Source organism: Oncorhynchus mykiss, chromosome 16 (assembly GCF_013265735.2).
Source record: "Oncorhynchus mykiss isolate Arlee chromosome 16, USDA_OmykA_1.1, whole genome shotgun sequence".
In the NCBI taxonomy this organism is placed as follows: Eukaryota; Metazoa; Chordata; class Actinopteri; order Salmoniformes; family Salmonidae; genus Oncorhynchus; species Oncorhynchus mykiss.
The window spans coordinates 10,601,725-10,615,970 of NC_048580.1; the positions used below are offsets into that span (position 1 = coordinate 10,601,725).

At 47.7% G+C, this 14,246-nt stretch overlaps 1 protein-coding gene across 2 annotated transcripts in view; it reads right to left on the reverse strand.

Annotated features, from left to right (window-relative positions):
- The window catches only part of ca10a (carbonic anhydrase Xa), a 351,708-nt gene that overhangs the window by 27,227 nt on the left and 310,235 nt on the right, over window positions 1-14,246 (reverse strand). For both annotated transcript variants that reach the window (XM_036946123.1, XM_036946124.1), the window contains exon 5: window positions 5,927-6,112. In XM_036946123.1, the coding sequence (XP_036802018.1) occupies window positions 5,927-6,112 (186 nt within the window). The remainder of the gene's footprint in view (window positions 1-5,926; window positions 6,113-14,246) is intronic.

A 14,246-nucleotide genomic window follows, 5' to 3' on the forward strand; every position in this document is an offset into this window, starting at 1 on the left:
CCATTCTCTTGCCTCCTCCTTTTTGGATTATTAAACATCTTAAACTCCAATCATCTGCCTCCTGTGTCTGTATCTGGGTCTTGCCTTGTGTCATGATAAGCTGACTCTTTACTCCAATTAGCTTTTGGAGAAGTAATTAGCCTAGCAGTTCACATACTTTTTCCAACCTACACTGTGAATGAAGAATGCTGTCTTCAATATAGACAAGAAAATACAATAATTTGTGTGTTATAAGTTTAAGCAGACTATGTTTGTCTATTGCTGTGACTTAGATGAAGATCAGATCAAATATTATGACCAATTTATGCAGAAATCCAGGTAATTCCAAAGGGTTGACATAGTTTTTCTTGCCACTGTACATAACAGAGACTGCCAAGAGAAACACGCAGACAGTAGTAATGACAGGGAATGAGAGATATAGAGTAAAATAAGAAACAGACCAAGGTAAAGGTAAAAGGTAAAAGAGCAACATAACAACCATGACTTTACACACACACACGCACACAGAAACAGAACGTTGTGAAGTTCTGGTCGCCAGCCATTACTTTCCTCCTCTAACCCCACAGGACTGGCGGTGTTCTGCCTGTTGGCTGTTATCATGAGGGCTGAGAGGAGAGAGAGAGTGGGTGGAAAGTAAGAAACAGAGTGTGTGTGTGAGGGGTTGTGTGTGTGAGGGTGTGTGTGAGTGAGGGGGTGTGTGAGAGTAATGTCAACTATTAAAGACTACCAGAACCCAAAGGATTCTCCAATTACCTTGAATGAGCTACAGGACAAAATAAAACCCCTCCAACCCAAAAAGGCCTGTGGTGTTGATGGTATCCTTAATGAAATTATCAAATATACAGACAACAAATTCCAATTGGCTATACTAAAACTTTTTAACATCATCCCTGGCATCTCTGGCATCTTCCCCAATATTTGGAACCAAGGACTGATCACCCCAATCCACAAAAGTGGAGACACATTTGACCCCAATAACTACCGTGGGATATGCATCAACAGCAACCTTGGGAAAATCCTCTGCATTATCATTAACAGCAGACTCGTACATTTCCTCAATGGAAACAATGTACTGAGAAAATTTTCAAATTGCCTTTTTACCAAATGACCATACAACAGACCAGGTATTCACCCTGCACACCCTAATTGACAACCAAACAAACAAAAACAAAAAGGCAAAGTCTTCTCATGCTTTGTTGATTTCAAAAAACCCTTCGACTCAATTTGGCATGAGGGTCTGCTATACAAATTGATGGAAAGTGGTGTTGGGGGTAAAACATACGACATTAGAAAATCCATGTACACAAACAACAAGTGTGCGGTTAAAATTGGCAAAAAACACACACAATTCTTCCCACAGGGCCGTGGGGTGAGATAGGGATGCAGCTTAAGCCCCACCCTCTTCAACATATATACAGTGGGGCAAAAAAGTATTTAGTCAGCCACCAATTGTGCAAGTTCTCCCACTTAAAAAGATGAGAGAGGCCTGTAATTTTCATAATTGGTACACTTCAACTATGATAGACAAAATGAAGAAAAAAAATCCAGAAAATCACATTGTAGGATTTTTAATGAATTTATTGCAAACATCATTGCCACAGGTAACTTCCACAAAGCTGTGTAAGATCTGAGAGACAAGGCAAGAAGGGCATTCTATGCTATCAAAAGGAACATAAAATTCAACATACCAATTAGGATCTGGCTAATAATACTTGAACCAGTCATAGAGCCCATTGCCCTTTATGGTTGTGAGGTCTGGGGTCCGCTCAGCAACCATTCACCAAAATGGGAGAAACACCAAATTGAGACTCTGCATGCAGAATTCTGCAAAAATATCCTCCATGTACAACATAGAACACCAAATAATACATGCAGAGCAGAATTAGGCAGATACCCACTAATTATCAAAATCCAGAAAAGAGCCAATAAATTCTACAACCACCTAAAAGGAAGCGATTCCCAAACCTTCCATAACAAAGCCATCACCTACAGAGAGATGAACCCGGAGAAGAGTCCCCTAAGCAAGCTGGTCCTGGGGCTCTGTTCACAAACACAAACACACCCCACAGAGCCCTAGGAGAGCAACACAGTCAGACCCAAGCTAATCATGAGGAAACAAAAAGTGAATTACTTGACACATGGAATGAATTAACAGAAAAACAGAGCAAACTAGAATGCTGTTTGACCCTAAACAGAGAGTACACAGTGGCAGAATACCTGACCACCGTGACTGACACAAACTTAACAAAAGCTTTGACTATGTACAGACTCAGTGAGCATAGCCTTGCTATTGTGAAAGGCCACCGAAGGCAGACATGGCTCTCAAGAGAAGACAGGCTATATGCACACTGCCCACAAAATGAGGTGGAAACTGAGCTGCACTTCCTAACCTCCTGCCCAATGTATGACCATATTAGAGACACACATTTCCCTCAGATTACACAGATCACAAAGAATTTGAAAACAAACCCAATTTTGATAAACTCCCATATCTACTGACTCTCCCCCTCCCTCTCTCCTCTGGAAATGACTCCCCCCTCCCTCTCTCCCATCCCTCTTCATCCTCCTTTGGAACTGACTCTCCCCCCTCCTCTGGAAATGACCTTCCCCCTCCCTCCCTCTCTCCCTCTCTCCCATCCCTCTTCATCCTCCTCTGGAAATGACTCTCCACCTCCATCCCTCTCTCCCCTCCCACCCCTCTTCATCATTCTGGGGCGGGGCGGCAGGGTAGCCTAGTGGTTAGAGCGTTGGACTAGTAACTGGAAAGTTGCGAGTTCAAACCCCCGAGCTGACAAGGTACAAATCTGTTGTTCTGCTCCTGAACAGGCAGTTAACCCACTGTTCCCAGGCTGTCATTGAAAATAAGAATTTGTTCTTAACTGACTTGCCTGGTTAAATAAAGGTAAAATAAAAAAAAATAAAAAAAATTATCTGGAACTGACTCTCCCCCTCCTTCCCTCTCTCTCTCCCTCTTCATCCTCCTCAGGAACTGACTCTTCTCCTGTGGAAATGACTCTCCCCCTCCCTCCCTCCCTCTCCCCCCTCCATCTTCCTCTGGAAATGACCATCCCCCTCCCTCTTCCTCCTCCTATGGAACTAACACACACAAGCATGGTGTGGCACAGAGGAACTCAAAAACAACAAGATGTTCTCTCTCTCAGAGTATTTTGTAGTTGAGAGGCCGTGTGGAGGGCTCTGTCCTTACTTATTTTCTTGATTCTTCCTTTGGTCTTTTCTTTCAATTTTTATTTTCTATGGTGGAAAGTTAACACACTATTATTTTAGCGGTACTCACTGTTTTTTGTTCAAAGTTAGGGAGGAAGTTTTTTTATGTTTCATTTGCATTGAAAGTGGTTAATATTGCGTCCATTCGATCACAATCAAATCAAATCAAATCAAATCAAATTTATTTTATATAGCCCTTCGTACATCAGCTGATATCTCAAAGTGCTGTACAGAAACCCAGCCTAAAACCCCAAACAGCAAGCAATGCAGGTGTAGAAGCACGGTGGCTAGGAAAAACTCCCTAGAAAGGCCAAAACCTAGGAAGAAACCTAGAGAGGAACCAGGCTATGTGGGGTGGCCAGTCCTCTTCTGGCTGTGCCGGGTGGAGATTATAACAAAACATGGTCAAGATGTTCAAATGTTCATAAATGACCAGCATGGTCGAATAATAATAAGGCAGAATAGTTGAAACTGGAGCAGCAGCACAGTCAGGTGGACTGGGGACAGCAAGGAGTCATCATGTCAGGTATTCCTGGGGCATATTCCCACAATAAACGGAAACTAAGTGAGAAAATTCCAGGAAGTTGAGTGAAGTTCAATCTCGTGCTTCTCTGCGCAGGCGGATATTTCTGGGCATGGGCAGAGGGGAAACATTGGTTGGGGGGGGGGGGCAACTGGGTGGGTGCAACTGAATATTAGCAAGGTGTTCTTAATGTTTTGTACACTCAGTGTAGAGCCACTCACATACACCTTTAGCCTACAAGCTAATGTTATACTGTCAACACTTTGTGTCAGGCTGTTTCTTATCACCCTACTGATTCTAGGTCTCCGACACCTTGCATGTGAGGTGGAAAATGAAAGTGCACGGGCTTATAGCGAAATGCGAGAAACCAGATTTGTCCTAACACCTGGAATATCTTAGCACGTATTAAGTCCAAGGTGTTTCATTTCCGGAGTGACTGTGAGGGCGCTCTACGGAAACAGAGTAGAACAGCACATTCATAATAGTAGCCCAGAGGTGTGTGGGGGCTTTTTACAGATAGGATCTGAGAACGGTAGACCCCCCCCAAAAAACCAACACCAGTCAAACGTACGCCATGTTCCCGGAACAAATGCATACATTTGGAGAGTTAATGCCTGTAAATGCAATAAATCTCTCATCCCTCTATCCAGCTCGACCCCTCCTCTCTCCCACGGAAGGTTTTGCTTTTTAAGTTAGATTATTTTCTCACTTTGTTCTCATTTCAAGGACGCACGCACAACATTCTTTCCATTTCCACTTTGAAGCCTGCTGTTGGAGCTTGAAGTCATAGCTTTTGGTTTCAGGAGGGATGGGTGGGTGGGGGCGGGTGGGGGTGGGGGTGGGGGGGTTAGGGGTAGCTTGTGGGTGGGGGTATATGTAATTGGTGTTTTTGTGGATGGCAAGCGAGCAACTCATCAGAAGGAATAAGATGTGGGAATCTTTGCAACCTTCCTCCCCTCGCCTCCCTCTTTCTATCCCTCTAGCTCTCTCTCTCTCTCCCTTGCTTTGAGTTTTCATTTGTAGAACTTACTTATTCCACTGCTGTGTTATGGTACCACGTCATGCTAACTCAAACCCATGTATGTACAGCATACTGTCTTCTGTCAGAATAACACCTGTTCAAATTAATGTATTTATTCATTTATTTATCCTGTACGTTGACTAAGAACATACTCTCGTTTACAGCAGCAACCTGGAAAAGACTTACGGCGGCGATGAGAGGGGATGAGTGAGCCAATTTTAACCACACACCATTACCATTTTTCTACAACACCGCTACTGAGTAGGCCTTCCAGTCTCTTCCTCCCCTTGCTACACTTCAGTTAGAGAACATTGCCTTTTCGGATCACAACGACCAACTATCCAACGCTCCTTTTCAGATCTCTCCAGAGCCCCCTCTCTCTCTCTCTCTCTCCTCCAAACACCTCCTAAAACACAACACTGACCATACAAAGTCCCGCCAGCATCTACTGTTCTCTTTTGTTCCGTAGTAACGCATGGAATCAAAACAAATCCCTCGGAGCTGTGGAGACGCTGGCGCCACAGCGAGGCAACAACAACATGGTAAACAGTGAGCGGAGAGAGAGGCCAACTTCCCCCTCAGATCACATCCCTCTGAGCCCCAGTGGACAATAAACACTTGTTTTATTAGGATTTTCGCCAGGCTCAGTGGGAGAATAAATTATAATAATAGAATGACTTTTCCTGTCATGCCCGCAATTATTCTGTTAGCCCACAAATTGGTTATTGTTATTATGGCTGGGATGGATGGCAGCGCCGCGCCAAGCGTGTGGTGAGTGACTCAGTCGTTAGCTAAATGATCAAGGCTTCAGAGGACTGGAAGCCTTTTGAAAACACACCGCTTATTCAGATCTTGTCTGCTGGATCACATCTAAATCCTATCTAATTCTCCTGATTCTGGTTCCAATCCTACTTTTTTAAAAGGGAGATCGGAGATCTGATCCCCTTACGTATCTTTCTTGTTTTTATGATAGGGGAGATGAAGGTACAGATCAGGAGATAGATAGAGAGGGACAGAAAGTGCGTAGGCAGTTGGCCGAGCCAAGGCTTAAAACCTTGTCGCCAAGGGGGCATGTGTGATTCTGGAGCAGGAGTGTTATTACACCAGACTCTGGCACCTAGTTCTGGTTCGGATAGTGAGTTATCTTGCCCTAGTACCTCTCCTGAAAAGGCTTGTCCGTTGAGCAGGTGTTCAGAGCCCTGTCCATCCTCGCTCCCGAAGTGCAGCCGGATCTCCTCCAGGCGGTGGCTGTACGTCATTGGTCCGCCGGAGATGTTCACCAGGTGCTCCTTGTCCATTCGCAGTGAGACGTGGCGACCCGTGTTGTACATGGTCCCGCCCACCTGAGGACAGAAACAAGAAAGAAGGATCAGATTTAGTAATCGATTAATGAACTAAGTTTGAACATCACGTTGTAAAGGACCCCCATGACAAGTCTGTAGGGGAAGCTGCTAACAGAGAAGTTCAGAAGGGTAACAGTGGTTTGCCCCCAAATACTTGAACCAACAACCTTGTGGTTCCATTTCTTGTACTGTATGTGCTTTACTGCTGTCTCAGAGACAGGCCTGTTATGGGAACAATTTCTTCTCATTGTTCCCATAACACAACAACTCAATCTAATCTACAGCATTCACAAGGCACTTCTGTGATTCGCTGAGGAACAATCTCAATGCCTGTAAGTGCTAAGTATGAGAGACAATGTTATCTGCAATAGCAACACTTCAAAACACAAAAGAAATGTGGAATGAGAGTGGAGGAGGTCGATAACAACACAGAACACAAGAAGAGTACACCTTCAAAGACCGCGGCAGTCGGAATCAGCTCAAAATCCATTGGATCAGAGGCTTTAAGGGGAAATGCTGTGAATACCGATCTTTATCAGTGGATGTGTTTAGTTATTTATATTCAGGAGTAGTTTCAAAGTGAACCGTTGGTATTCCAGGCACGGTTCCACGAGAGCTTCCACAGTTCTTATCTTCTGTTTTCTCTCTCCTCTGCTTTCTCCTACACACTAAAAAAACAATGGTTCTAACTAGCACCAGAAAGTTATTTGGCTTTTAACCATAGCGGAACCCCTTTTGGGCTTACATAGAACCTATTTTGGAAGGTTCTATAAAGAACCATGCTATAAAGAACCCTTTTGTAATGTTATATAAAGAACCATTAAAAAAAGGTTCTATATAGCACCCACAAATGGTTCTGCTGAATCTGAACGGTTCTTTATAGATCCTTCTGAAATACAGGGTTAATTGTTCTTGTCAGCCATATTATAGTGTTAAAATTCCATTGGTGTTATGGTTGTGTTAATTGACGTTGAATCTAGTCAGCTACCTCTAGAACAACAGAGAGTCCCTGAAGCAAAAACTGAAAAACAACTGACAGACTTAATGTTCCCAATTGGCACAAGGCCATACATGAGTCTTCCACAAAACACTGTGACTGGATATAGCCCTATATGACATTCAATAACCCAACACATTAGACCAACTGGAATGACTCTCACTCGGTGAGAGTGCACAAAAAGAGCTGTGAACAAACCACGCCCCACTATATTCTAATGAGCCTCCGCCCCTAGATTTTTATGAACACTAAAAGAGGAAAGAACCATTTACTGAATTCTAAAGAGCCATTGAAGGGCTCAAAGGTTTCTTTGACCCAATATGGGTTTACATAGTGCCTGGACGAAACATATTTTTCTCTGTGTGTACACCCTCTATCCCTTCTCTTTTACCACTTGGCTTCAAAATGATGTTCCCCCTCCAAATTCAACGAGAAAGAAGTCTGCCTAGACATCATAAATATTTGAGAGAAAATCAATGATTTGAAAGTGGATAGAAAGAGTGTGAGGTGGAGAGAAAGAGAACGAAGGTGAAGGGGGCGTTGGATCGAGAGCCAACAGCAAAACAAGGTAGTGCTGTCGCATGTGAGGCAGCACTTTGGAGTTACCTCAGGGCTGTCGGCAGTACCCCTGAAAAGGCTGCGATACCTCAGCAGCCCTTCGAGACAACTCACCTACTCAGCTCACCATTATGCACGAGGCCAAGGCCGAGGTGAATGTGTTATTGGGTGGCTTTTCCAATTCATAAAGAATCACTGTGGTAATGAGCGACGTGGAGGGCGAATAGGATGGAATGATGCAGCAATGCAAAGACTACACACCTGGATTAAACACCTGGATTACACACCTGGATTACACACCTGGATTACACACCTGGATTAAACACCTGGATTACACACCTGGACTACACACCTGGATTAAACACCTGGCTTACACACCTGGATTAAACACCTGGATTACACACCTGGACTACACACCTGGATTAAACACCTGGCTTACACACCTGGATTACACACCTGGATTACACACCTAGACTACACACCTGGATTAAACACCTGGATTACACACCTGGATTACACACCTGGATTTAACACCTGGAAGATAATTATGTTGTTTACGACATTGTACGGCGGGAGGGGATTGAATACTCAATAGCCAGAAGGTTTGCCTCCTCACACCGCATCCAATGTTACGCTTCTATCTAGTACACTGTATTCACACACGGTCCAGTACACTGCACAATAACACGTTTCTTTCCCATCCAATATCTGTTCCTGTGGTTGAGTGACCATCGTAGGGTAAATGGCTAAAGGCAGCAGGGTAAAAAGGCGAGGCTAGTGTAGTGTGTATTGTGTAGTGTGTAGTGTGTATTGTGTAGTGTGTAGTGTGTATTGTGCTGGGCGAGGAGGGAGAAGTGAGACAGATATGGATATCTGTCTCATAGTGATGTGTTGATAGGAGGAGGATGAGAAACACTCTACACACTGATTTAAATCAGTGTTGCGTTTATCCCTCTATGGTAATGGTTATGATTTGGGGAGAAAACTGATCCTAGATCTGTGTCTAATGGGTACTTACGGTGATATGGAATTGAAGTCCAGCTAAAGATAGCCAAACCAACTCTTCTACCATTAAAAGGAAATATATGAACATGACAGCAACATTGTGGATCGTTGCTAACTTCTACAGCTTTTCCAACATCCCATACAGCAATGTGTTTTGTGAATTATGCCAGGATAAAACATAGCACAGGCATCGTCAACAGAATCCACTGAGCTAGTCCACTGCACATCTCACACAGCCGCGGCGTCATTTGAATTAATTCATTAAAAATCACATGAGTACATGCTTTGCTGCGCTTTCATTTCTTAACTTGACAATTTTATGTATGACTTCCTGCATCGCTCTGACAACAGATCTAATCGCCACGGGAACCAGCCTGCTCAGCTTTGAAGAAGGAGGAGAGTTTAATTTTATTATAATAATAATAACACTTCAGCCAAGTTCTTCTCAATAAAGAGAATGACTGTCTGGGCAGGGGGGGGGCTGTCTGGGAGGGGGGGACGGGACTGTCTGGGAGGGACGGGACTGTCTGGGCGGGGGCGGGGGGACTGTCTGGGAGGGGGGGACTGTCTGGGAGGGGGGGACTGTTTGGGCGGGGGGGGGACTGTCTGGGAGGGGGGGGGGGCTGTCTGTGCGGGGGGGGGGACTGTCTGTGCGGGGGTGGGGCTGTCTGGGAGGGGGGACTGTCTGGGAGGGGGGGGGGACTGTCTGGGAGGAGGGGGGGGACTGTCTGGGCGGGGGGGGGACTGTCTGGGAGGGGGGGACTGTTTGGGCGGGGGGGGGACTGTCTGGGAGGGGGGGGGACTGTCTGTGCGGGGGGGGGGGACTGTCTGGGAGGGGGGACTGTCTGGGAGGAGGGGGGGGGACTGTCTGGGCGGGGGGGGGGCTGTCTGGGAGGGGGGGGACTGTCTGGGAGGGGGGGGACTGTCTGGGCGGGGGGGGGGGACTGTCTAGGTGGTGGGGGACTGTCTGGGCGGGGGGGGGGTAGAGAGGAGGAAGATCACTCTCGCAGGGATGGAGAGAGAGAGATACAGAGAGAGAGATACGGAGAGAGAGACACACACACACAGTGAGAGGGAGGGCGATAGATAGAAGTAAAATGTCTACTGTTTGCTGATTATCTGGTGCTTCTGTCCCCAACCAAGGAGGGCCTACAGCAGCACCTAGATATTCTGCACAGATTCTGTCAGACCTGGGCCCTGACAGTAAATCTCAGTAAGACAAAAAAATGTTTTTCCAGTTGCCAGGACCACAAATACAAATTCCATCTAGACACCGTTGCCCTAGAGCACACAAAAAACTATACATACCTCAGCCTAAACATCAGCGCCACAGGTAACTTCCACAAAGCTGTGAATGAGCTGAGAGACAAGGCAAGAAGGGCCTTATACGCCATCAAAAGGAACATAAAATTCGACAACCAATTAAGATCTGGATAAAAATATTGAATCAGTTATAGAACCCATTTCCCTTTATGGTTGTGAGGTCTGGGGTCCGCTTACCAACCAAGGATTCACAAAATGGGACAAATACCAAATTGAGACTCTGCATGCAGAATTCGGCAAAAATATGCTCTGTGTACAACGTAAAACACCAAATAATGCATGCAGAGCAGAATTAGGCCGATACCCACTAATTATTAAAATCCAATCTTCCATAACGAAGCCATCACCTACAGAGAGATGAATCTGGAGAAGTCTCCTAAGCAAGCTGGTCCTGGGGCTCTGTTCACAAACCCAAACCCAAACCCAACCCACAGACCCTCAAGACAGCAACACAATTAGACCCAAACAAATCTTGAGAAAAAATAATAAAAATTACTGGACACATTGGAAAGAATTAACAAAAAACTGAGCAAACTAGAATGCCCTAAACAAAGAGTACACAGTGGCAGAATACCTGACCACCGTGACTGACACAAACTTAACAAAAGCTTTGACTATGTACAGAATGAGCATAGCCTTGCTTTTGAGAAAGGCTGCCATAGACAGACAAGGCTCTCAAGAGAAGACAGGCTATATGCACACTGCCCACAAAATGAGGTGGAAACTGAGCTGCACTTCCTAACCTCTTGCCAGATGTATGACCATATTAGAGACTCATATTTCCCTCAGATTACACAGATCCACATAGAATTCGAAAAAACAAACCCAATTTTGATAAACTTCCATATCTATTGGGTGAAATACCACAGTGTGACATCACAGCAGCAAGATTTGTGACTTGTTGCCACAAGAAAAGGGCAACCAGTGAAGAACAAACACCACTGTTGTCACGTTCTGACCTCTATTTCCTTTGTTTTGTATGTAGTTAGTATGGTCAGGGCGTGAGTTGGGTGGGCAGTCTATGTTTGTTTTTCTATGATTTGGGTATTTCTATGTTTCGGCCTAGTATGGTTCTCAATCAGAGGCAGGTGTCATTAGTTGTCTCTGATTGAGAATCATACTTAGGTAGCCTGGGTTTCACTGTGTGTTTGTGGGTGATTGTTCCTGTCACTGTGTTTGTTGTCACAGGATAGGACTGTTTTGCGTTTGCACATTTCTTGTTTTTGTTAGTTTGTTCATGTGTAGGGATTTATTAAAACATGAATAACCACCACGCTGCGCTTTGGTCCGCTTCTCTTCCTCCTACAGACGAACGCCCTTACAGAATCACCCACCGCAACAGGACCAAGCGGCGTGGTAACGGGCAACAGCAACAGCAGCAGCAGGAGAAGGAACAGAGGCAGCAGCAGCAGGAACAGCAACAGCGAGATCAGGATTTTGGGACATGGGAGCAGAATCTGGACTACACAACTTGGGAGGAGATAGACAGGTGGGCGGTCGACCCAGGGAGAGTGCCGGAGCCCGCCTGGGATTCGATGGAACAGTGCGCGGAAGGTTACAGGAGAATGAGGTTGGCGAAGCAAGCACGGCGGCGCGGACGGAAGCCCGAGAGTCACCCCCAAAAATTTCTTGGGGGGGGGCACAGGGGGAGTGTGGCAGAGTCAGGAGTCAGACCTGAGCCAACTCCCCCCGTTTATCGTGAGGAGCCAAGGAGGAGCTCAGAACCAGAGCTGGTGTTGGAGGTGAGCGAAGCAGAGACTGTGAAGGAGTTAATGGGGAAATTGGAGGAGAGAGATATGAGGGATTTGCTGGTTTGGTGCATGAGGCACGACATTCGCCCGACGGAGCGTGTCAGGGATTTAATGGCATCGGGGTCAGCTATCCATACTCATCCTGAGGTGCGTGCGAGGGGTCTGGTGAAGACTGTGCCAGCCTCACGCACCAGGCCTCCTGTGCATCTCCCTAGCCTTGCACGTCCTGTGCCATCTCAGCACTACAGTGCTCCTAGCAGTGCTAACTGTGGCGGGCGTGGTGCTGGTCAGGCACCGTGTTATGCAGTTGTGCGCACGGTGTCCCCAGTACGCGTGCTTAGCCCGGTGCGCTACATCCCAGCTCCCCACATCTGCCGGGCTAGGGTGAAGATCCAGCCAGGGCGGTTGGTGCCAGCCCTGCTCTCAAGATCTCCAGTACGCCTTCACGGCCCGGTCTATCCGTCACCACCTCCACACCCCAGCCCTCCGGTGGCAGCTCCCCGTACCAGGCTGTCTCTCCGGCCCATCCGTCCAGAGCCTTCCTCCTCTCCAGCGCTGCCGGAGTCTCCCGCCTCTCCGGCGCTACCAGAGCCTTCCTCCTCTCCAGCGTTGCCGGAGCTTCCCGTCTGCCCAGCGCCAGCTGAGCTTCCCGTCTGCCCAGCGCCGCCAACGCCGCCCGTCTGCCCAGCGCCGCCAACGCCGCCCGTCTGCCCAGCGCCGCCAGTGCCGCCAGTCAGCCAGGGGCCGCCAGTGCCGCCAGTCAGCCAGGGGCCGCCAGTGCCGCCAGTCAGCCAGGGGCCGCCAGTGCCGCCAGTCAGCCAGGGGCCGCCAGTGCCGCCAGTCAGCCAGGGGCCGCCAGTGCCGCCAGTAAGCCAGGGGCCGCCAGTCAGCCAGGGGCCGCCAGTAAGCCAGGGGCCGCCAGTGCCGCCAGTCAGCCAGGGGCCGCCAGTGCCGCCAGTCAGCCAGGGGCCGCCAGTGCCGCCAGTCAGCCAGGGGCCGCCAGTGCCGCCAGTCAGCCAGGGGCCGCCAGTGCCGCCAGTCAGCCAGGGGCCGCCAGTGCCGCCAGTCAGCCAGGGGCCGCCAGTGCCGCCAGTCAGCCAGGGGCCGCCAGTGCCGCCAGTAAGCCAGGGGCCGCCAGTGCCGTCAGTCAGCCAGGGGCCGCCCGAGCAGCTGCCCCTCTGTCCAGAGCAGCTGTCGCCCCTCTGTCCCGAGCTGCTGCCGCCCCTCTGTCCCGAGCTGCTATCGCCCCTCTGTCCCGAGCAGCTATCGCCCCTCTGTCCCGAGCTGCTATCGCCCCTCTGTCCCGAGCTGCTATCGCCCCTCTGTCCCGAGCTGCTGCCGCCCCTCTGTCCCGAGCAGCTGCTCCTCTGTCCCGAGCAGTTGTCCCTCTGTCCCGAGCAGCTGTTTCACCTCTGTCCCGAGCTGCCCCTCTGTCCCAAGCAGCCCCTCTGTCCAGTGGGGTCATTGAGAGGGGTGGCCATGGTGAGAAGGCCACGGAGGCGGACAATAAGGCGGACTAAGACAATGGTGAAGTGGGGTCCGCGTCCCGCGCCAGAGCCGCCACCGCGGACAGACGCCCACCCAGACCCTCCCCTATAGGTCAAGGTTTTGCGGCCGGAGTCCGCACCTTTGGGGGGGGGTACTGTCACGTTCTGACCTCTATTTCCTTTGTTTTGTATGTAGTTAGTATGGTCAGGGCGTGAGTTGGGTGGGCAGTCTATGTTTGTTTTTCTATGATTTGGGTATTTCTATGTTTCGGCCTAGTATGGTTCTCAATCAGAGGCAGGTGTCATTAGTTGTCTCTGATTGAGAATCATACTTAGGTAGCCTGGGTTTCACTGTGTGTTTGTGGGTGATTGTTCCTGTCACTGTGTTTGTTGTCACAGGATAGGACTGTTTTGCGTTTGCACATTTCTTGTTTTTGTTAGTTTGTTCATGTGTAGGGATTTATTAAAACATGAATAACCACCACGCTGCGCTTTGGTCCGCTTCTCTTCCTCCTACAGACGAACGCCCTTACAACTGTAAATACAACCCATATTTATGTTTATTTATTTTCCCTTTTGTACTTGAACTATTTGCACATAATATGACATTTGTAATGCCTCTATTCTTTTGGAACTTTTGTAAGTGTAATGTTTACTGTTAATTTGTATTGTTTATTTCACTTTTGTTTATTATCTACTTCACTTGCTTTGGCAATATTAACATATGTTTCCCATACCAATAAAGCCCTTCAATTGAAATTGAAACAAATAAAATAAATTGAGAGATGGGAGAGACGGGAGTCTTCGTCAGAACATTTCCAAAAGGATCCACAGTGAAAGTGTCAATTGCAACGTTCCTCAAAAAGGTCAAACTATTATTTCCCCCCCAAGCTTCATCTCTCCTTCACTTACTCGACATCGCTTGATTTGTTCAATCAGAAAACCTAACATGCTTTCGTTTAGTGATGTTTTCTACAGAAAAGCGGGAGACTCTAAAGCCAATTAAGCTGTGT